This window comes from Loxodonta africana, chromosome 27, assembly GCF_030014295.1.
Source record: "Loxodonta africana isolate mLoxAfr1 chromosome 27, mLoxAfr1.hap2, whole genome shotgun sequence".
In the NCBI taxonomy this organism is placed as follows: domain Eukaryota; kingdom Metazoa; phylum Chordata; class Mammalia; order Proboscidea; family Elephantidae; genus Loxodonta; species Loxodonta africana.
In genome coordinates, this window is record NC_087368.1 from 35,358,461 (window position 1) to 35,381,578 (window position 23,118).

Sequence of the window (23,118 nt, forward strand, 5' to 3'; positions counted from 1 at the left end):
ATGGTCCTTTTTCATAAAGGGAAAAGAAGAAGAGAAAATGAAGGGAAGAAAACAGAAAAGAAAAAAAGCTTTTGGGCCAAAAGGGTAAAAAGGGAACAGTTTTTCCAACATTGTTAAATTCTAAAAGAGAAACAAATTCATTGCTGCTTCAGTATGTGTTAGAATACCTAAACATTGCGGGCTTCAAAGAAAAACATGTCTTCTTTTGTAATTCCAAATAAGGAAGTAGATTCATAAATCACCAGACTTTTGGAAGCAGTGAGTCTCAGGGAATTTCCACCAACAAGTTTCAATAAAAATTGGCAACCATTTGTCTCTTAGCTAATATCATAAGAAACTCTAGAGATGGCATGGTCTTAATTCAACTCTTTCTGGTTGTTTCAAAGCATCAATTGAAATTGAGTTTAAGTGACTTTTACCCTTGTATAGCTGTTTTCATCTACTTACCACTCATCATATGGTTATTGAGCATCTACTCTCTGCTGAGTGAACAATTCCCAGGCCCTGGTCTTCAGTTGGAGCCCTGATAGCACGGTGGTTAAGAGCTCAGCTGCTAACCAAAAGGTCGGCAGTACAAATCCACCAGCTGCTCCTTGGAAACCCTGTGGGGCAGTTCTACTCTGTCCCATAAGGTCGCTATGAGTCAGAATGAACTCAACACCAACTAGTTTTTGGTTTGATCTTAAACAGAAGTCAAAAAAGAAGATGGAAAGGATACACAGAGTTGCTGTACCAAAAAGAATTGGTCAACATTCAGTCATTTCAGGAGGTAGCATATGATCAAGAGCCAATAGGAAGAAGTCCAAGCTACACGGAAGGCCTTGGCAAAAATCAAGACACCAGGAATTGACAGAAAACCAATTGAGATGTTTCAGCAAGTGGATGCAATGCTAGAAGAGCTCACTCCTCTATGCCCAAGAAATTTGAAAGACAGCTACTGGCCAACCAACTGGAAGAGATCTATATATGTGTACATTCCAAAGAAAGGTGAGCCAATAGAATGCAGAAATTATCGAACAATATCATTAATATCACACACAAGTAAAATTTTGCTGAAGATCATTCAAAAGTGGTCGCAGCAGTACATCCATAGGGAACTGCCAGAAATTCAAGCCAGATTCAGAAGGGGATATAGAATGAGTAATATCATTGCTGATGTCAAATGGATCTTAGCTGAAAGCAGAGAATACCAGAAAGATGTTTAAATGTGTTTTATTGACTATGCAAAGGCATTCAACTGTTTGGAGCATAACAAATTATGAATAACATTGCAAGGAATGGGAATTCCAGAACACTTCATTGTGCTCACCAGGAACCTGTGCATAGATCAAGACGTAGTCGTTTGAACAGAACGAGGGGATACCACGTGGTTTTAAATCAGAAAAGGTGTGCATCAGGGTTGTATCTTTCCAGTATATTTATTCAATCTATATGCTGTGCAGATAATCTGAGAAGCTGGACTATATGAAGAAGAACAAGGCATCAGGATTGGAGGAAGACTCATTAACAACCTGCGATATGCAGATGACACAACCTTGCTTGCTGAAAGTGAAGAGGACTTGAAGTATTTACTGATGAAGATCAAAGGCCACAGCCTTCAGTATGGATTGTACCTCAACATAAACAAAACAAAAATCCATACAACTGGACCAATAAGCAACATCATGATAAACGGAGAAAACATTGAAGTTGTTAAGGATGTCATTTTACTTGGATTCATAATCAATGCCCATGGAAGCAGCAGTCAAGAAATCAAATGACTTATTGCATTGGGTAAAATCTGCTGCAAAAGACCTCTTTAAAGTGCTGAAAAGCAAAGATGTCACTTTAAGGACTCAGGTGCCCCTGACCCAAGCCATAGTATTTTCAGTTGCCTCATATGCATGCAAAAGCTGGACAATGGATAGGGAAGACCAAAGAAGAACTGATGCAGTTAAGTTATGGTGTTGGTGAAGAATATTGAATATACCACGGACTGCCAAAAGAACGAACAAATCTGTCTTGGAAGAAGTACAGGAAGAACGCTCTTTAGAAGCAAGGATGACAAGACTTTGTCTCATGTACTTGGGATAAGTGATCAGGAGGGAATAATCCCTGGAGAAGGACATCATGCTTGGTATAGTAGAGGGTCAGCGAAAAAGAGGAAGACCCTCAACAAGATGGATTGACACAGTGGCTGCAACAATGGGCTCAAGCGTAACAATGGTTGTGAGGATGGCGCAGGACTGGACAGCGTTTCATTCTGTTGTACGTAGGGTTTCAGTGAGTTGGAACTGACTCAACAGCGCCTGACAGCAATGCTTTCTGCTGGGTGAACAATTCATAGGGCCTGGTCTTAGAATTCCCTGGGTGGTGCAAACAGTTAAAGTACTCGGCTGCTAACTGAAAGGTTGGTGGTTCGAGTCTACCCAGAGGCACCTCAGAAGGAAGACCTGGTGATCTACTTCTGAAAAATTAGCCATTGAAGACCCTAGAGAGCACAGCAATACCCGGACATACACGCGGTCACCATGAGTCAGAATCAACTCAATGGCAACCGGTTTGGTTTGGGGTCTTAAAGAGTTCAAGTTGTTGTGGGGCTGGTAACCAGTCACAATTTAGCGTGAGGGATGTTGGGGGGCAGGGGCGTCCAGGATGCCACAGCAGCAACCTTGGGAGGTCAGAGAGAGCTCTGCAGGAAGACAGCATCACAGCCAAGCGAAGTCTCCCAGAAAGAGGGGCATGGGTGCCTTTGAGGCCACATTGGTGAGCGGTCATTGTCTTCGCAGTGAGGAAGGTATAAGGAAAGAATGAGTGTAAATTGCAGAGCAAGAGGACTACTTTAAGAGCTCCCATTTAGACCTCATTTAGAAAGAGGTGGTAGAAAATCACTGCAGGGCAGGACCATACCCAGAGAACTGCGTTCGTTCCAGCCTTGATTCTGGAAAGACTATCTTAACTCGGTGATGCTTAGTGAATATACATGGGCTGTTAGGTTCGTTTTCCAGTGAGGCAATTTATGGTTCCTTATGAAGAAAATATTTCTTTATCTTTTGGGGAGATTTGGACTGCTCTGGAACTTTTACAAAGATAGCCAAAAGCAAACCCAGTTCCATTTAATCAATTTCAACTGTTAGCGACCATGTAAGCTATAGTAGAACTGCCCTATATAGGACAGAATAGAACTGCCCTATGTAGGACAGAGCAGAACTGCTCTATATAGGACAGACTAGAACTGCCCTATGTAGGACAGAGCAGAACTGCTCCATAAGGTTTCTAGTGAGTGGCTGATGGAATCAAACTGCCAACGTTTTGGTTAGTAGCCGTAGCTCTTATCCACTGTGCCACCGTGGCTCCAAAAGATAGAGGTCCTGGAAAAATACACCATTGTGTGCACAATTTGGGGATATTCACAGACCTGAAGCCCCCCCAGGGAAGTGACTTTGAAAATGCCCCACGATGGGAAATTCGACAATGGATATTGACGATGATTGTACAACATGATTAGTGTGATTGGTTTTATCGAATTTTACACAGGAAAAATGCTGAACTGGCAATTGTCCGTGTTACCTGTATTTTTACAACCATAAAAAAAAAAAAGAAAAATGTCCTACAAATGTATATCCTTGGTAATGATCCTTTACTTGAAGCAGAGTTCTAGTCCCTACCACAGCCTCCACCAGACTGAGTCCAGTACAACTAGAAGGTGCCTGGCTACCACCACTGGCTGCTCTGACAGGGCACAATACAGGGTCCCGGACGGAGCTGGACAAAAACGCAGAACAAAAAAGACCAGACTTGCTAGTCTGACAGAGACTGGAGGAAGCCCGAAAATATGGCCCCCAGACACCCTTTTAACTGAGTACTGAAGTCACTCCTGAGGTTCACCCTTTAGTCAAAAGATTAGACAGGCCTTTTTTTTTATACACAGACAGTAATACATGTAGCTCAACCACGTATACAAGACTAAATGGGCACACCAGCCCAGGGACAAGGACAGAAGGCAGGAGGGGACAGGAAAGCTGGACAAATAGAAACGGGGAAACCAAGGTCAAGAACTGGAGGGTGTTGACACGTCACAGGGCTGGCAACCAATGTCACAAAACAATACGTGCATTAATTGTTTAATGAGAAACTAATTTGCTCTGTAAGCCTTCACCTAAAGCACAATTAAAAAAAAAAGAAAAGAAATTCTGGTCCCTGTCTTCCAGGGATTTTCTAGCACGCCGTTGGCTCCGAGTCAGCGCAGTTGCAGGGGCTGAGGCCTTGTCCAGGGGTCTGAGGCTCTGGAGGCTTCTCAGTAACTGTACAGCCCTCTATAAGGGCGCATGCTTTCCTTTAATGAGATGGCGACTTCTGACAGAAAACAGGGAGGTACTGCAGAATTTTGAAAACGAGACAGGACAAGCCCTCAGTTATCCAGAGGAGAGACTCAGCAGGGTAAGGGGAACAAATGCAAACTCATTAAATCTTGCCTCCCCATGGGCCAGAACTCTTCTACCTCATTGTCCTACTCAGAATTCTCTAGCAAAACAGAAGCAGTGAGATAGACATACGAAGAGGAGAATATTTTCAGGAATTGGCTTATGCAGTTGTGGGGTCTGGCAAGTCCAAAATCTGTATGTAGATCAAGCGACAGGCTGGATACTCCACCAGTCTTGTATCTAAAGCCTGTAGGTCAAGCAGCAGGCTAGAGATTTTAGAAGGGCCCCTGGTGGTGCAGTGGTTAAAGTGCTCAGCTGCTAACTGAAACATCTGCTTCTGTAAAGATTTACAACCTTGGAAACCCCATGGGGCAGTTCTGCTCTGTCCTATAGGGTCGCTATGAGGAGATTCCAGCAGGATTTCTATTTACAGTCTTTAGGCAGAATCCTCCCTCAGGAAACGTCAGTTTTTGCCTGTAAGGCCTTCAGCTGATTGGATGAGGCACACCCACATTTTGAATGGTAGTCTGCTTTACTTAAAATGAGCTGATTTAAATGCCAATCATATGTAAATACCTTCATAGCAAACCGTGGACTAGTGTTTGACCAAGCAATGGGGCACCATTAACCACTACACTCATCCATTCCTCTGCTGTTGACCACCTGAGCTTGAGGACATCGGTCAGTCTCAGGGCTTCTCCTATCTCACTAGACGCCTCTTCTCAGTGTCCTTTGCTGCTGCTTCATCATCTAACTCAGAGTGAATTGTGCTTTATCTTTCCAATTGTTTGGGCACCTGTCCACTTTTTGATAATATCTAAGCCAATCTGCCTTGGAAGAAGTAAAATCAGAATGTTTCTTAGAAGCAAGGATGGTGAGACTACGTCTCACATACTTTGGGTATGTTATCATGAGGGATCAGGCCCTGGGGAAGGACATCATGCTTGGTAAAATAGAGGGTCATCGGAAAAGAGGAAGACCCTCAATGAGATAGATTGACACAGTGGCTGCAACAGTGGCCTCAAGCATAACAAAGATCATGAGCATGGCGCAGGACAGGTCAGTGTTTCCTTCTCTTGTACATAGGGTCACTATGAGTTGGAACCAACTCGATGGCACCTAGCAACAACAACAAAGCCAAGCCCATCAGTTGGTTCCACCCAGCAAGGATGTAGAGAAATAACCCTAAGAACCCCAGCTTCTTATCCTGCCTTCTTATTTTGCTTCATTTAGGTGATGTCTGTACTGGTCACAGTCTGTGGTGCAAACTGTAATCACCTGAGGAGTTTGATTAAAATACAGATGTTCACCCCCATCTCAAGGTCTGGTCTAGGAGGTTTGGGGTGAGGTTTAGGCATCTCCAATTGTAATGAGGTCCTCAGCTGATTCTGGTGTGAAAGAAAGACAGAAGTCAAGGATGAGCTCAAAGTATTGGGCTGAACAACTGAAATAAGAAAGACAACAGGAAGAATAGCTGTTGGGGGAAATATTAGGAGTTCGTTTGGATATACTGAGCTTGGATGTGTTGAGTGTACGTATCTAATAAGCAGGTGTATTTTTTTTAATTTGAATTTTGGGAATGAAGTCTGGGCTAGGAATATCAATTCCTGGGTCAGTAATATGCAGATGATGTTTGGAGGTTTGGAGTCATGAGACTGAATCCAACATACCGGCCAGTGATCCCTTATGAAGGCCCATCTGAGAAAGGCTTTTAAATTCATTTTCAGGAGAAGTTGTGTTTCTGCTGAGAATATTGATACGCTTCTTCCTCTTTGCCAAGAGCTCTATAATTCATCAGTCTCCCTTTTCTCATTGGCATTGAGGAGGCTCAGGGTCAAATTCAAGAATCCAGTTAGCAACATTCTAACCTTTTCATTGGCCTTTTTTCTTCTATTTGTATTTTCTTCAGCCCAATTTTTTTATTATTATTAATTTCTCTGGTTAAACGAGTATTTTACTACTGTTATGTCATCTCAGAAAAAGAAAATGAATGCATGAATGAAATATAAATTAACAAAATATATCTAAGAAGTATACGTAACTGTGCCCCCATGTGCTTCATTTTATATGTATGAATATATATGCATACAGTCACCTAGATGCATACAATTGCATACACCTGTATATACACACATATATACATACACGTGCCTATGCACATGGACTAATAAATCTGTCCATGACAGGGACAAGATGACAACATCTGGATTTAAAGCACAGGACTCAGTCCTCAGAAACTTCTCACTTCTATAAATCACTGACCTCCAGAAGGTTAGAGCTTATCTAGTCTGACCTGTTCTTAATAGGTGAGAGAACCAACCCTTAGAGGGATGGATGCTTGCCCAGGAAATCCCAGGTAGAAAGTGGAGGTTCAAGGATGGAACCCAGGAAGGCAGATTCCCAGTCCACTGGTGTTTCTCCTCTCCCATACCTTCCATCCCATGGTGATTGTGGTAAGTTTCCTCTCTGATAAGGTTGGCAGCTATATTTTTTATATGTAATTTAGTTTTGTTATTGTTGAGAGTATACACAGCAGAACATACACCAATTCAACAATTCCTACATGTGTGGTTCAATGGTATTGATTACATTCTTTGAGTTGTGCAACCATTCTCATCTTCCTTTTCCGGGTTGTCACTCCCCCATTAATGTAGACTCTCTACCCCGTAAGTTTCCTATCTAGTCTTTAGAGTTGCTATTGTCAATTTGATCCAGCAGATTCAGACAATGTGCAAATTTATCCCATGTTGGCCACTCACATCACTTTTTTCCCTTTTTTAAATAGTATTTTATTGTGTTTTTGGTGAAGGTTTATGCAGAAGTTTAGGCTTCCGTTCAACAATTTCTACATAAATTGTTCAGTGACATTGGTCACATTCTTCACAGTGTGTGATCTTTCTCATTTCCATTCTGGTTGTTCCATTTCCATTGATCCAGTTTCTTTCCCTGCCCCGTTATATTGTCATCTTTGTTTTAAAGTAATGGTTGACCGTTTGGTCTCGTATAGGTGATTTTTTAAAGGAGCACAGTACTTACAGGTGATATTCATTGTTTTTTGAGCCAATTTGTTATTTAGCTACAAAGTAACCTGGGGGTTAGTTTTGGTTCAAGATTTGAAGAGTATCACAGGGCAGTAATCTCAGGGAGTCTTCCAGTCTCAACCAGTTCAGAAAGTCTGGTTTTGTTTGTTTTTGTTTTTTTCAGGAATTTGAGGTTCTGTTCCACATTTTCTTCCATTCTATCAGGGTCCATCTACTGTGGCCCTGGTTAGAATGGTCGGTAGCGGTAGCCAGGCACCATCTAACTCTTCTAGTCTGAGCATAGATGAGGCCATGGTGCATGTAGACTGTCCTGTGGACCAGTTTCTTCTTTAAGTGTTTGGTTTCCTTCTTTCTCTTTTGCTCCAGACAAGTAGAAACCAATCGTTGTATCTCAGATGGCCACTTGCAAGGTTTTAAGACCTCTGACACTGCTTATCAAATTAGGCTGTAGAACATAACTTTATGACTGAGATGTCCCATGAGACTATGGTCTTAATCCTTTAAACCCAGAAATCCAATCCCGAAAGGCGTTTGGTTATATCTAAGAAGTATACGTAACTGTGCCCCCACGTGCTTCATTTTATATATATGAATATATATGCATATAGTCACCTAGAGGCATATACAGATGCATACACCTGTATATACACACACATGTATATACATGCTTATGCACACATATAAACCCTGGTGGTGCAGTCATTAAGAGCTATGTCTGCTAACCAAAAGATCAGCAGTTCAAATCCACTAGGCACTCCTTGGAAACTCTATGGGGCAGTTCTACTCTATCCTATAGGGTCATTATGAGTCGGGATCGACTCGACGGCAATAGGTTTGGTTTGGTTATACACATATATGAAACATACATAAATGCCCACGCATATATTTTTTGGCTATTCGAAAATTATATATGCCATAGCAATTGCCAACAGGTCCTTTTTTCTCATGTGCTTTTTATTGACTTCACTTACCTTCATCAAGCCATGTACACTTCACCCTCATTTGGTGTTGCCAGTAGCATCACTTCTTATAAGTCTATTAGGATTCTAGAGTCTGGTCCTTAATACCTGCAAGCTTGTGATCCATGGTGTGTTCCCGAAAAGTCACTCCAGTTAAAGGACTCATCCATCAGTTACCACTGAGTCAATTCTAACTCATGACAACCCCATGTGTTACAGAGTAGAGCTGTGCTCCATAGGGTTTTCTTCGCTGTAGTCTTAATGGAAGCAGATACGAGGCCTTTCTTCAGAGGTGCCACTGGGTGGATTCAAACTGCCAACCTTTAGGTTAGTAGACAGGCGCAAACTACTTGAATCACCGAGGCTACTATTTGTTGTTGTTGATTACATTCCACCAGACACAATTCACATGGGTTTTTATAGATGAGAATCACTGGCATTATTATCTCTTTTCTACAACTTGTAGAGTTGTAAAATACCCCCCAAAAATGAAATGGGAGATAACCTTGAAGGGTGCAATAGACAGGGCGTACATGTCAGTACTTTCAGAGTCTTTCCCAGTTTTTTCTAACATCCCCTTGGGCTCTTTTAGCAAATACATGAGGTTAGCCAAGCAAGCAGTAGTGTATTACAGACAACTACCGTTAAAATGATTAAGGCGCTCATTACAAGCCGTAAGAATCTCTTGGAGAATATTACTAAAATACCGATTCCTGGATGTCATGGATTAAATTATATCCCTCCAAAAATGTATGTATCAGTTGAGCTGTGCCCTGATTCCCGGTATTGTGTGATTTTCCTGTACTTTGTAAGTCCTGCCTCTATGATGTTAATGAAGGAGGATGGGCCGCAGTCGTATTAGTGAGGCAGGACCCAACCTACAGGATTGGATTGTGCCTTGAGGCAATCTCTTGAGATATAAAGGGGAGAAGCGAGCAGAGAGACAGAGGGGCCTCATACCACGAATAAAGCAGTGCCAGGAGCAGAGCACATCCTTTGGACCCGGGGTCCCTGCAAGGAGAAGCTCCTAGTCTGGGGGAAGATTGATGAGAAGGCCAACAGAGAGACAAAGCCTTCCCCTGGAGCTGGAGCCCTGAATTTGGACTTTAGCCTACTTTAGTGTGAAGAAACAAATTTCTCTTTGTTAAAGCCATCCACTTGTGGCATTTCTGTTATAGCAGCACTAGATCACTAAGACACTGGGCTCCACCCAGACCCTGAAAGTCAAGTTGGAACTTGGAAGTCTGTATTGTTAAATGTTCCTCTAAACTCTAACCATCTGCCAGATTTGAGAACAACTGTGACTTATCCAGCCATATGCATTAGGTCAGTGGCAGACCCAGCACCACAGCAGGGTTCCTGATTTTCAACCAATGTTCTGTCCACAGGTCTGCACTGGCTATTTGGCCTGTGGCTTAGGTTCTAGTGTCCTTCACCCTGTAGGGTTTTATAAACATAAAATAAGAAAGGACAGCCTTTGAGACCGAGTAAGACAGAATAGGACCCCCTCGGTGCCTCGTTTCTATTCTCTAAGCACATTAAAAAAAAAAAAAAAAAAGCACATTACTGCTTAGCAAATGCATCAACTTAATTAAAACTAAATGTAATTCTAATGCACTAATTTGATTTAAAAATAATCTTCACAGTCACCAGGACATCGAAATGCAATTAAGGCTATTTGAGGAAAGTCTCTGAAGCATATTATGTCCTGGTGCTGCGCTATGTCAAGAAACCCAGATCTTCCCCAATGTCACTAATGTGTTTAGCAGCCTCCCTCTCACTCAAATGCCTCTCTCAATTAGGTTCTGGAGAGCGTGATCCATGACAGTTCAGGAACATTTACCCAGTCCCTTCCCAATGGCCGTTCAACTGAATGCTTTTTCTCTGAGCTGCTCTGTGGACTTGGAAAAGTGTAAGCAGTCTTACAGATGGCAGGCTTAAGACAAAATCAAATGGCAGAGTTCAGGAGATCCTTGGGACTGACCAATGTGCCCAAACTAGAAAAGATTCGGGACCAGGGTAATGGAAATTGGGAAATGGGCCTAGCGAAAAATCTAGCAAAAGACCTAAGATTAACGGAGCAGCTTGGCTGGCTGCTGTTAGTGTTCCCCTTAGCTTGGTTGGGGCCCTGGTGGTGCAGTGGTTAAGCGTTTGGCTGCTAACCGAAAGGTCAGCAGTTCGAATCCACCAGCCACTCCTTCAAAACCCTATGGGGCAGTTCTACTCTGTCCTATAGGATCACTATAAGTCAGAGTCAACTCAACAGCCATGAGTTTGCTTTTTTGGTTTTGGTTTTTGTTTTGGTTTTTAGTGTGATTTTCCAGGACATCTGTTTTGGCTGAGTGGCTATGGTTGCCGTAAACTTGATTTGGGGTTCTTTTTGCCTAATGAATAGGAAAGGCTAAGAAATATTAAAGATAGCCAAAACAGCCATGGAATAAAATGGGCAGTTCTGGTAAGTTTTGACAAGGCCTCGATGGTGTTATGGATTGAATTATGTGCCCCCAAAATATGGTTGTAAATCCTAACCTCTGTGCCTGTGGTTATAACCCTATCTGGAAATGGACTGTCTTTGTTATGTTAATGAGGCAGGATTAGTGTAAGGTATGTCTTGAGTCAATCTCTTTTCAGATATAAAAGAGATTAAACAAGCAGGTGAGTAAGCAGAGATGGGGGGAGAGAGAAGCCACATAAAGATCCCCCAGAAACAGCAGCTCAAAAGAGACAAGGACCTTCTCTCAGAGCCGACAGAGAGAGAAACTCTTCCCCTAGAGCTGGCACCAGGGCCAGATTACCCAGTAAGCAAGGTAAGCACGAGCTTACTTGTATTTACTTACTAATCTGTAGTGCACAGTTTCACATGGGCTTCACCACATCTCCCATGTGGGGGGAAAATAGGTGAAATTGTGCTCTACAGATTAGTAAATAAGCACAGGTAAGCCCATGCTTACCTTGCATACTGGGTAATCCATCCTTGTCAGGGGTTGTAAATTTGAAAAGAGGCTTTGATTCTGTAGGAAGGTGCTGTGGGGTTGGGAGAGAGACAGATACCAGCCATACCTAGGAGCAGAATCTGATGTGGTGAAAAAATGTGAGATTGTTCACTACAGATGACCTGGTAACCAAGGTAAGCACTGTGTTTGCCTTGCCTATTGGATAATCCGCCCCTGGCTGGCACCCTGAATTTGGACTTCCAGCCTCGTAAACTATGAGAAAATAAATTTCTGTTTGTTAAAGGCACCCATTTGTAGTATTTCTGTTATAGCAGCGTTAGATGACTAAGACAGGTGGTGCAGGAGGTAACTTGATTTGGTAGAGTGAGTGTAAAATGCAACTGGTGAAAAGCCCACCTTACTCAGTGAACACTGCTGTCCGCCTACAGGCTCCCTGACTATCCTCACCCCCGCCAACTGGTCAGTGAAATAATAGCTCCAAGCTCCAGAGCCCTGCTTCACTTTTGGGCTCACTACCTGGAGTGGAGGGGCAAGGTCAGGGGAATGTGAAGAGAAGAAAAAGCTTTTCCAAAGCTCTGAATCCCACCAAAGGTCAATGTCTGAAGCCGCTTAAGAAGTTAAAGACTTTTATTAGCCAACCTCTCCTGCCAAAAACCTAAGGAAACCAAAAAACCAAATCAAACCTACTGTCTTCAATTGATTCTGACTCATAGCGACCCTATAGGACAGAGTAGAACTACCCCATAAGATTTCCAAGGAGCCCTGGTGGCATAGTGGTTAAGAGCTATGGCTGCTAACCAAAAGGTCACCTAGTTTGAATCCACCAGCTGCTCCTTGGAAACCCTGTGAGGCAGGTCTACTCTGTCCTATGTAGTCTCGAATTGGAATCAACTCAATGGCAATGGGTTTAATACAGGTATTATGATTTATAAATTATAAATATAATGTATATGTCTATTAAATTCTTATTATATTTTCACTTGTTTATTATTCATCTTCCTCTCCAGAATATTAGCTCCAGTGAGAGCTTTATTCACCAAAGCATACTCAGTTCCCACCAAGGTGTCTCTCTCATAGTAGGCATTCTGTAAATATGTGTTGAATGGATGTGTAAATGGAGCCCTGGTGGAACAGTAGTTAAGAGCTCAGCTGCTAACCCAAAGATCAGCAGTTCAAATCCACCAGCCGCTCCTTGGAAACCCTGTGGGGGATTTTTACTCTGACTATAGGGTCGCTATGAATCAGAATCGACTCAACGGCAATGGGTTTGGTTTTTTTGGAGTGTATAAACAAATGAAAAGAATAAATGGATAAATTTAACTCTCTTCACTCACCAAGCAGTTTTCTAATCCTGAAGCAGCTGTCTTATAGGAAAAGAAAGTGTCTCCATCACACTAGCGGGAGTGTGTCTGGTATTTCTTATAAAATTATAGCTTGAATTCCAGTGACTACTTCATTCTAATGTGTCACTTAGCTAGCACGGCTCATGTGCTCAGGGACTGTTTACAGCTGGGCATGGCAAAGAGTGAGCCTCTAGACTGTAGAAGTAGAGAGTCAGATTCAGGCAGCCTGTCCTTCCACCCTTAGGAAAAGGTACCTCCAATCTCCAGCTTTGTTATTCCTACTTACAGTTTCTACCAAACCACCAGCAAAGGCATTGTGTTTGATAACAACACATGGTTCCTTGGGTTACTAGGTTAAATAAAATCTGCTGGAGCTAAAGAGATTTTTCTGCATCGACTTGCTACTTAATTAAATCCCTCACCTGGGAAGGAATGTTTTTTCAGCCACCTCACTTTCTGGGGCATCAGCAGGAAACTGACCGCTGAAATACCAAAATGCCAGTTGTGTTTAAAGCTTCAGGTGCAACTAGCCTGTTATATTTGGAATCCCCTATGAAGGTGTATATTAACTGAGAACTGGAAATGACAGCAGAGACGATGGAATTAGACGAGCGAAACAAGCACACAAACTTACTTCCCCTCTTGCTTCAATCCCATGGAATGTCAGAAATTAAGGGTTTTAAAATAATAATAATACATCCATGATAGTAGCTAAAAACAAGAAAGGATGCCGCAAGAGAGCCAGAAATTTTGGGAATTTCTTAACAGACTAAAACCCACTGCTGTCAATTCCAACTCATGGTGACACCATAGTGTTTCCAAGTCTGTAAATCTCTGCAGAAGCAGACAGCCACATCTTTCTCCCATGGAGCCACTGGTGGTTTCAGACTAAAGCAAATGGAATTGGGTTGAAGACAGTGAAGATGATCAGAAACCAAAAGAATGCCCAGGAAAAGCCAACAAACAAACACCTTTAGGTGCAAGAACACACACAAGACACTGAACGCACGGCCAGTTCATTCAAGAGCATGAGGCTGTCCGCAGTGGACTGGTTACATTATTTGTCCAAATTCTTTACCCCTCTGTCCTTGTGGTCATGACCTTTGCCATGTTGTTGTGCAGTTCCTCTCGTTACAGACATGGAGTCTATTACTCCATCCCTTGAGTTTGGACTGTCCTTGACTTGCTTTGGCCAGTAAACTGAGGCAGAAGTGACAACGCAGAGGTCCTGGCCTAGGCCTTAGAAGCCTTGAGTGATTTCCGTCTTTCTACTTGGTGCTTTTGAACCTGTGCCATCACCATCAGTGCCCCAATTGGCCTGCTGGGGTATAAAGAAACATGGAGCAGGACCATGTCAACGCAGTCATCCCGCCCAACACCCAGCCAACGCCCAGGCATGTGAGTGGGTGGGGCGTTGTGGTTCTATTATGTAGCATTATTGTGGCAATAGATAACTGATATAGAGTCCCAAAACAATTAAAGAACTGTGTTCATAACACCATGTTATTGCTTTTAATGAGCAATAAGTAGTGACGATGTCTGACTCTAGAATTAAACTAAGACCTGTATTCCAAAGCATGACAACTATGCCTGAGGCAGGTTCCATGTGGGCATAGAAGCCTGAGAGAGAAGCAGAATCGGGCTAAGACAACCCTGAACCTCCTGAACTGGAATAAGGGAGAAGGAAAAGGCAGCTGTAAAACTTAAGGGGAAAGTAAAAGGACCTGTCTCCCCAGGGCTAAGAAAGCTCTCCTCATGTCTCACCAGGGCTAAGAGAGCCCTCCTTGTGTCTCACCAGGGTTAAGAAAGCCCTCTTCGTGTCTCACCAGGGCTAAGAAAGCTCTCCTCCTGTCTCCCCATGGTTAAGAGAGCTCTCCTTGTATCTCACCAGGGCTAAGAAAGCCCTCCTTGTTATCAATTGAGTTAGCAGTGGGAGGCCCCAGCCTGCTTGCATGCTATACTTTCAAGCATCTAAAAACAAGATTTGCCAATTGACACACAGAACATCAAAGACCACAGCCTTCAGTATGGATTACACCTCAACATAAAGAAAACAAAAATCCTTACAACTGGACCAAAAGACACATTGCATTGGGCAAATCTGCTGCAAAGGACCTCTTCAAAGTGTTGAAGAGCAAAGATGTCACCCTGAAGACTAAGGTGCACCTGACCCAAGCCATGGTATTTTCAATCGCATCATATGCATGTGAAAGCTGGACATCTTAAACAGAACCCACAATCAGCCCTCTCACTTAAGAAGGAAACCCAGTGCAAATACAGACATACTTGATAGCAGAGAAACTCACCCAGCTGCTATTCATTATTATAAAGATTGATTGCCATTCATTGATATAAAGAGACAATCAAGACACCACGTGTTGAAGAAAATCACTTGATGTGAAAGAGAAGTAACAAGATAACCAACAGACTACTCCAGGAGGAAACAATTCAGTGAGGAGAAGAAATATTGTTTTAAATATATAATAGCCTCAGTAAGATCCATTATAATATTGCATTCATAATAGAAAGCGATGGATGTGGAAAGGAAACTTTCAGAAAATGATAAATAATTCTTGGAAATTAAATGTTTTTCTTAAAAAATTCTCAGTATCATGCCAAGCAACAAATGAGACACGACTGAACACAAAATATGTGAATAGGAAGGTAAATCCAAGAAAAGTTTTAGAAACATAGAGAAAAAAGAGATGGGAAATGTATAAGAAGGATGAAAGGTGTGAAGGATTGACCCAGATAGTTCTACATGAGTTGACTAGATGTTCAACAGGGATATAAGAAAGACGGGAGGAAACAATGAAAAAAATAGAAGCCAAATTTTCCTAAAGTGAAAAATACCGGGTCTTCAGATTGTAAAGGCTCCAGTAAGTGCTGAGTAGAAGCCAAACGTGCACACAAACACATCTGAACATGAGAATCAAACAAAACTTGGCAAATAAACACCACGTCAACAACAGTGGCAATAAGAAAGACACAAATAAACACCACATCAACAACAGTGGCAATAAGAAAGACACAAATAAACACCACGTCAACAACAGTGGCAATAAGAAAGACACAAATAAACACCACATCAACAACAGTGGCAATAAGAAAGACACATAAGTCCTAAATCCAAGTAATTCTTGATAAATTATGTAAACACGCACACGTGTGTGTGTGTGTATATCAATCTAGAACTAAAATGCCAGATTATGCTAATGTAAAAGGTGATAGGAAACCCTGGTGCCATAGTGGTTAAGAGTTACAGCTGCTAAACAAAAGGTCAGCAGTTCAAATCCACCAGGCACCCTTGGAAGCTCTATAGGGCAGTTTTACTCTGTCCTACAGTATCAGTATGAATCGGAATTGACTCAACGGCAGGGTTTGGGTTTTTTTTTAGTTAAAGGTGATAGGCAGAAAAAGTAAAGATAAGTAAAAATGTGCCAAGTCTCTAGAAGGCTCTGAAAAATACAGATAATGACTAATTCTAGATGAAAATAGTACACAAAAGAAAAAAACAAAATACATATACATAAAAAAAAAAATTTTTTTTATACCTACATATAAATGTAATTGCATAAAAAGCGGTCTGGCACAATACATAGAAATCTATTAGCAGTGGTCACCTCTGGGCGAGTGTGAAGGAAGACTTGCACCTTGAATCTTGAAACTCACCAACTTCCAAATTTTGGTGTTTTATACCATGTAAATATAATTATTTAAAATTACATGTATAAAAATAAAGTTAACAAATAAAAGTAAAGCTAAAGTAAAAATTAAGCTAATGAATAAAAGTAAAGCTAATGTCTAAAAATAACACTAAAGATTATTTTTAAAAAGACAGCCCAGAAATTATGCTTGCTTTCAATGCATAACAAGGCTATTTTCATGAATGGGAAGAACTGGTACAAGTCATTTCTATTTATTTTAGGATTATTCAAATAAATGAAAAACTATTAGTTCTGCCTTTTAAGTATCATTTTATTCTTTTTTTTTTCTTCTCCCTCCACATCCCCACCCAACTCACCCATTCTCCATTTTAGACCAGGAGACATGATTACTCTTCTAGAGGATTCCAATGAAGACTGGTGGAAAGTAAGCATTTCTTTATCTCAAAAAAAAAAAAAAAAATCATTTAGCAACACTGATTATAATAAATGTTCCAACTGTGGATGTGTGCCTCCTTTTCCTTTCAGGGGAAAATTCAAGACAGAATTGGCTTCTTTCCAGCCAACTTTGTCCAGAGAGTACAACAAGATGAGAAGATTTTTAGATGTGTTAGAACCTTCATTGGATGTAAGGAACAGGGACAGATAACACTGAAAGAGAACCAGGTAAGTGAAGCATACAAAGTTTGACCAAAATGGCAAGTCATTTTAACAAGTGTGGATTCACCTTGGGAAAACATATACTTATTTCAGTGATATCAGTGTTCTAGAATCAAAACATGCAAAACCAAAATTCTAGGAAGCTCAACTGGTGGTATTTGTTCACAAGAAGAAATGTATGTAACATCATGGCAGTAGGGTGAATACATCTGGTCCCCATGTTTTTCTCTGGGTACCACTGGACTCTGATGTGGGCAGCTACTCTAGTCAGGGATTTATACTGCTCTCTACAAACATGTAGTTAATTCCTTCTGATCTCTTGGAGATATCTTGCTGCTATTTGCGTCTGTATTCCATGGTTCATAGCATTTACCTCCAGTCACAAAGACCCCTCTGAAGTCTCCTTGTACTGACTCCCATCCTCTGCTTATTCACTGAAGCCCATGACATCTTCACGTGGCTCTATCAGACATAGGTGAGACATAGGGAATCAGGTCACTATCTCAGGTCCACGCCCTGGACACCTCCTTACATCTAGTTTACCAGGTGTCCAGCACCATCTTGCTCTAGTGCCATGTTGAATGTGGGCTTCCCTATGATACTGTCCATTTCCTGAGGATTGGGGAGTGAAGCCCCTACATCCGTATATCCTCCAACTACTTGCTTCTTCACCTAATCCCTGGAATGTTGACAATGATGGAGAGATGGGACACGCACAGCTCAGTCTTTGTCCTACTCTCCGTCTCTTTGTTGTCTTCCAGCAGAGAGAGGGTATCCTACTGCCCTTTCTTCTCTGACTGCACCTTCCATTATACCATAGCCTGTATCATCACTGCAACGTCTAAGGGTGAAATAACAAGCCCAGGCGAGTCGGCTCGAGATGTATATGGGAAAGGTTTTTGAAATTAGAAATATATTTTCTCTCCCAATAAAGCCTCACAGTGGACTTCAGTTTTCAATTTTGGAAGTCAAAAGCTGAATATTGTCTCTTTTTCCATCTGCATTCATGGTATAATAATTCTAATACTTCCTATGGTAATGAATGCCTCGGGTTGGGTCTGGTGCATCTCACCCTATGAGGAGTTAAAAAATGAGAAATGTAGTAATATATTTAATATTACCCCTGTTCGACAGAATTGCCCAAAGCACATGGTGAGTGACTCTATTTTAGAGTTACCTTCAAAGATAGTTACCAGTTTCCACAAGAAAATCAGTCATTACTTTATATCTGATATTTAATTAAAAAAAGAGAAGTTTCACCCAAATTGATCAACCATTTTATATGCCACAGTTGGGCTCCAAATGACTTTTTATCATTTTTCAGAATAACGAATACACCCTCAAAGAAGAAAGTTTTATCTTTCTTTATAACTATTCAAAAAAAAACTCTGAAAGAAAAAAATTAGAGAAAAATTATAACCTAAATGAAAAGCTTTATAAACCTCTCTTATATTCAAAGAAATAAAAAGTAAGTGAAAATGAGAAACCAATAACTTTGAATGTTACTTTCCCTATATTTCTAAAAAAAAGGTGGAGGTGGGCTCGATGAAATTGGCATTTTCATAAATCCTAGGATAAATCAGTCCACTCATTTTAGATAATGGTTTGGTGCCACGCATTAAGAGTCATGAAATTGCTCACCCCTATGAATACAGAAAAAAAAAAAAAAAAAATTTTTTTTTTTTTTTTTTATGAATACAGTAGCTCCATTTTCTACAATATAGCCTAAGACTATCATCTAAAATACATGGGGAAAATTTGTATGCAAAAAAAGGCATCATCACAGTGTTCATAAGGGTGAGAATTAGGCATAAATGCATGACAGTGGAGCCCTGGTAGCAGAGTGGGTAAGGGCTCAGCTGTTAACCAAAAGGTCAGCAGTTCAAATCCACCAGCTGCTCCTTGGAAACCCTGTGGGGCAGTTCTACTCTGTTCTATAGGGTCACTATGAGTCAGAGCCGACTCCATGGCAGTGAGTTTTGGGGCACAACAATGGGGTGATTAAGTCACAAAAACCCTTTCATTAGTAGAGTATGCTAGGCACCAAGGGTAGTTTTGATGGTATTATGATAATATCATGGATGGAATATTGCAATCCAGACCCAGATAGGAGTCACCTGTCCCCAAGTTAAACACAATGGGAGGGATGCAAACAGGGCCTGCAGCCTCGATTTTATTATTGGAACCACAGTATACCAGACAGAGCATCAAACCTGACCTGTTGTTGTTGTTGTTGTTAGGTGCTGTGGAGTCTGTTCTGACTCATAGAGACCCTCTAGTCCTAATAGTCCTCCTCGCCACAACCCTACCACTGCCACTGCTAAGAGCCAGTCCGAATCTCAGAACCCTACTGCACCCAAACGGCCCATGGGAGAGCAATAGACCAGAAAGGAGGAAGAAAGTGGGAAGCTTTAATGTTATTGTTGTTGCTAGTTACCATCAAGTTGGCTCTGACCCATGGAGACCTTATGTGTAACAGACAGTGATAATACCCCCTGGTACATGCAGCCCAATCAGATTCCTTCCCTTTGGGGACGTGAGGAGAGACTTAGGAGAAAGGGGCAGAGATTTTCAAATATTATGTGGCCATCTTAAATGACAGTTTCATAAACAATGAGCGAATAAGTTAAATGTTGATGATTTAATGTAGTGAAAAATTAATACAAATGGAAGAGAGAAAAGAAAGCAATTGGAAGGCTTGTTTAAGGGCTTTTTTTTTTTTTCCTCCCTTTCTCCACTTAACCCTTTTGTGACTTGTGGAACGTATGGTATCCCACCCACTTTTCATGCCTCTGGAATTTTGGGGAGTATACGTTTCCCACTGAAAGTATTAGCTTCTCAGCAGTGGGGACTTGTGTAATGGTGAAAGAAACGTTCATTGAAGCAAAACAGCTGTGTATTAAGCAAAACCAGAGGTGCCCCATGTACCCAAATGGAAGGCGCCCTGCAATAAAACCTGATACCCAAGACCAGTGGGCCAGGTGGGCCTCCACAAATCATGTATTTTCACATAGTATTTCTCAAAATCTCAGTTACCAACCAAAATTTTAAACACACTCAGTGACTCAATAAGCACTCCACTACTGAATACACGTGGTCTAAACAAAAAATTCAAAGGAGAAAATAATTGTACATAGTGTTGCTGTGTTTTTTCTGGGTGTCTGCTTACATTTGCACACATACATTCACACAAGGAGATTATCACATCTCACTATTGCCATATATATTTGCAGTATCTGATTACAGTAACTACTGTTTATATAAATGCAAGCACCCTCAGAGGTGTATGCCGTCTAATGATTTGTTATTATTAAAATCTCCAATAAAAATCCGAAACCAAACCCGCTGCTGTTGAGTCGATTCTGACTTGTAGTGACCCTATATGACAGAGTAGAACTGCCCCATAGGGTTTCCAAGGAGCACCTGGCGGATTGAACTGCCGACCCTTTGGTTAGCAGCCATAGCGCTTAACCACTATGCCACCAGGGTTTCCACAATCTCCAATATCCTTAGGAAATTGAGTCACTGCGCCCTATGGTTCCCCCTCGTTTTACAGGTATTTTGGTTTAATTTTGACTATTGAAATTGGCATTTTTCCCTTTTATAAAGCTTGCTTACATGATATTCCCACCTTAGGACAAACTACATTTTATAAATCCCACAACCCTTTCCTTTACCTCTTCTCTCATCATCAGGTCAGTGGCCATCAACATGTTGGCTTGAGTATCCCTTGCCTGAGATTTCCTGATCCCTCCCTTCCCACCCAAAGTTGCCCATTCTCCCTGGAGCTGGTGTAACCCAACTCACTGTTGACCAGCATGTTCCCCCAAGAGCAAAGCAAAAGCCACCATCTGCCTGTGAAGAGTCAGTCCCCTCTGATGACAGGAACCCCACCATTCCCCCATCCCCGGAAAACTGCACACATCCCTCTGACTCCCATGAAACACATGCTCTTATTTTTTGGATTGCAATGATCTGTTGGGGGTCTGTTTCTTGAGAGAGAACCTTTAATCTCCAGCCCTTGGTTCACAGAGAAGGAAAGAATAAATCAATACTGTCTTGGACCTTTTTGCAAAAATAGTTACTATAAGTATAATCATTATCACTAATCATTATTTTATAATGTCAGACAAACCAAAACAAACTCATTGCCATCCAGTCGATTCCAACTCATAGCAACCCTATAAGACAGAGTAGAACTGCCCCATATGGTTTCCAAGGAACGGCTGGTGGATTTGAACTACCAACTTTTGGTTAGCAGCCAAGCTGTTACCACTGTACCGCCAGGGCTCCTATAATGTCATACATAAACTGGGGTGTTTTTTTTTACATATTATATTACATTTATAAAGCTTACATACCTACGACATTGTATTTGAGGTCTCACAGCTGCTGTATGGATTTTCTACATCATTGGTGATTTCTACCTTATAAATGAGGAAATGAAGACTCATAAAGGTTGTGCCTTGCTCAAGGGTCAAAAACCTGGAAAGTGGCCAGACTGGGATTTAAACACAGGTCTGCAAACTCCAAGACAATGCCTTCCACTGAGTCTCAGTCCCTGGGCAATAAGGGACGATCTGAACAGTAAACAACCATTTACATAGCTTGACTCCTAGGGAAGACAAGCCTCATAAGATTCCCTCCTGGGACAAGAGGTACCCTTTGAAAACAAATTCTTGCTCACGTCATCTCCCTTCTGAGTCATTTTTGCCTCCAGACAATTGAATCATCACCATTGGACTGAGACCCCATCTCTAATGCCACACACACCTCACAAAGCAAACGGGGCTTATCCCAGCTTGATTCCATCCCAACACTGAATTTCTCTAAGCTTACCCCGCTGTATCCTTCGTGTTCCAAAAATATGGAAAGTCTTTGAGTAAAATTAATTTAGATGATCATCTTTCTTGGCAAAGTGTTATTAAATAATCTTGCCAGCATGTCGGATTTATTTTTCTCAGAATAATCTTGCACCTCCCCATTTGAGATTAAACATTCTTTGTGTGTTATTAAAATATGAATCAGGGAAGCCAGATAGCAAATTAAAATTTGCTCAGGTTGATCAACTTCCAGAAACAGAGCAGCTGCTCAGTGGCTCCTACCGACTCTCTGGCCTTATTCCCCAAGGAAAATCTTTTCTGGAAATGGGCTTCACACCCCGAATTCTGCACCCTCATGGTTGAACTGACAATCTGCTAGCGTGAAGGGAGGGATGAGGGACGCAACCCAGCCTCTACAACCAGACGTGTTCGGGACACAACATGCCTGAACCTAGAACCAACAGGGTCTGCCCCTAACTGTTCAGGAGAACGCCATAACGCCAGCCTAGTGCTTCACGAAGTGTGGTCTTTGAACCACCTGAATCAGTCACCTCAGAGCTTGTTAAAAATGCAGATACCTGGACCCTGCCCCAGACCTGCTGAGTCAGAGCCTCTCGGGTAAAGGTACGGCATCCTTTTACAGACTGCCCAGGTGTTCCGATAAAGCTGAAGTTTGAGCATGACCTTCAGTTCCATTATCTCACTTGAAGTCTTGTATTCGTTGTGTGACAACTAAAGGCATTTTACTTCCTATTAGATGTGGATCAACAAAAGACACAGTGGTCTCCACCCCACATAAATTGTCTATTTTCAATCTTTATCATCAGTGTCCTAGCCAAGTCTTGAAACATGTCAGCCACTTGAAAGAAAAGTTACATGTAAAAGATCTACAATTAAGACCACATTTCAAAATTAGTCTCCACTTCAGTGTCTTAAATTACTTTAGGAGTAAAATTTCAAAAACTTTATTAAATGGGGGCGGGGGGAGGATAATGTAGGGAGAGTCCCTGGTGCAAATGGTTAACATGCTGCTAACCAAAAGTTCAGAGGTTTGAGTCCACCAAGAGGTAACTAGGAAGAAAGGCCTGGCAATCTACATCCCAAAAAACAGCCCTTGAAAACCCTATGGAGCACAGTTCCACTCTGACACGAATGGGGTCACCGTGAGCTGCGATCAAGCATAACTGGTTTATAATGTAGTGAAAAGAACGTGGATTCTAGTGTTGTATAGAAATAGATTCAAAGTCTGTGCAGTCTTGGCAAAGTCACC

At 41.6% G+C, this 23,118-nt stretch overlaps 1 protein-coding gene across 2 annotated transcripts in view; it reads left to right on the plus strand.

Annotated features, from left to right (window-relative positions):
• STAC (SH3 and cysteine rich domain) overlaps positions 1-23,118 on the plus strand; it is a 134,939-nt gene that overhangs the window by 104,356 nt on the left and 7,465 nt on the right. For both annotated transcript variants that reach the window (XM_064277454.1, XM_064277455.1), the window contains exons 9-10: positions 16,741-16,792; positions 16,894-17,031. In XM_064277454.1, coding sequence (XP_064133524.1) covers positions 16,741-16,792; positions 16,894-17,031 — 190 coding nt within the window. The remainder of the gene's footprint in view (positions 1-16,740; positions 16,793-16,893; positions 17,032-23,118) is intronic.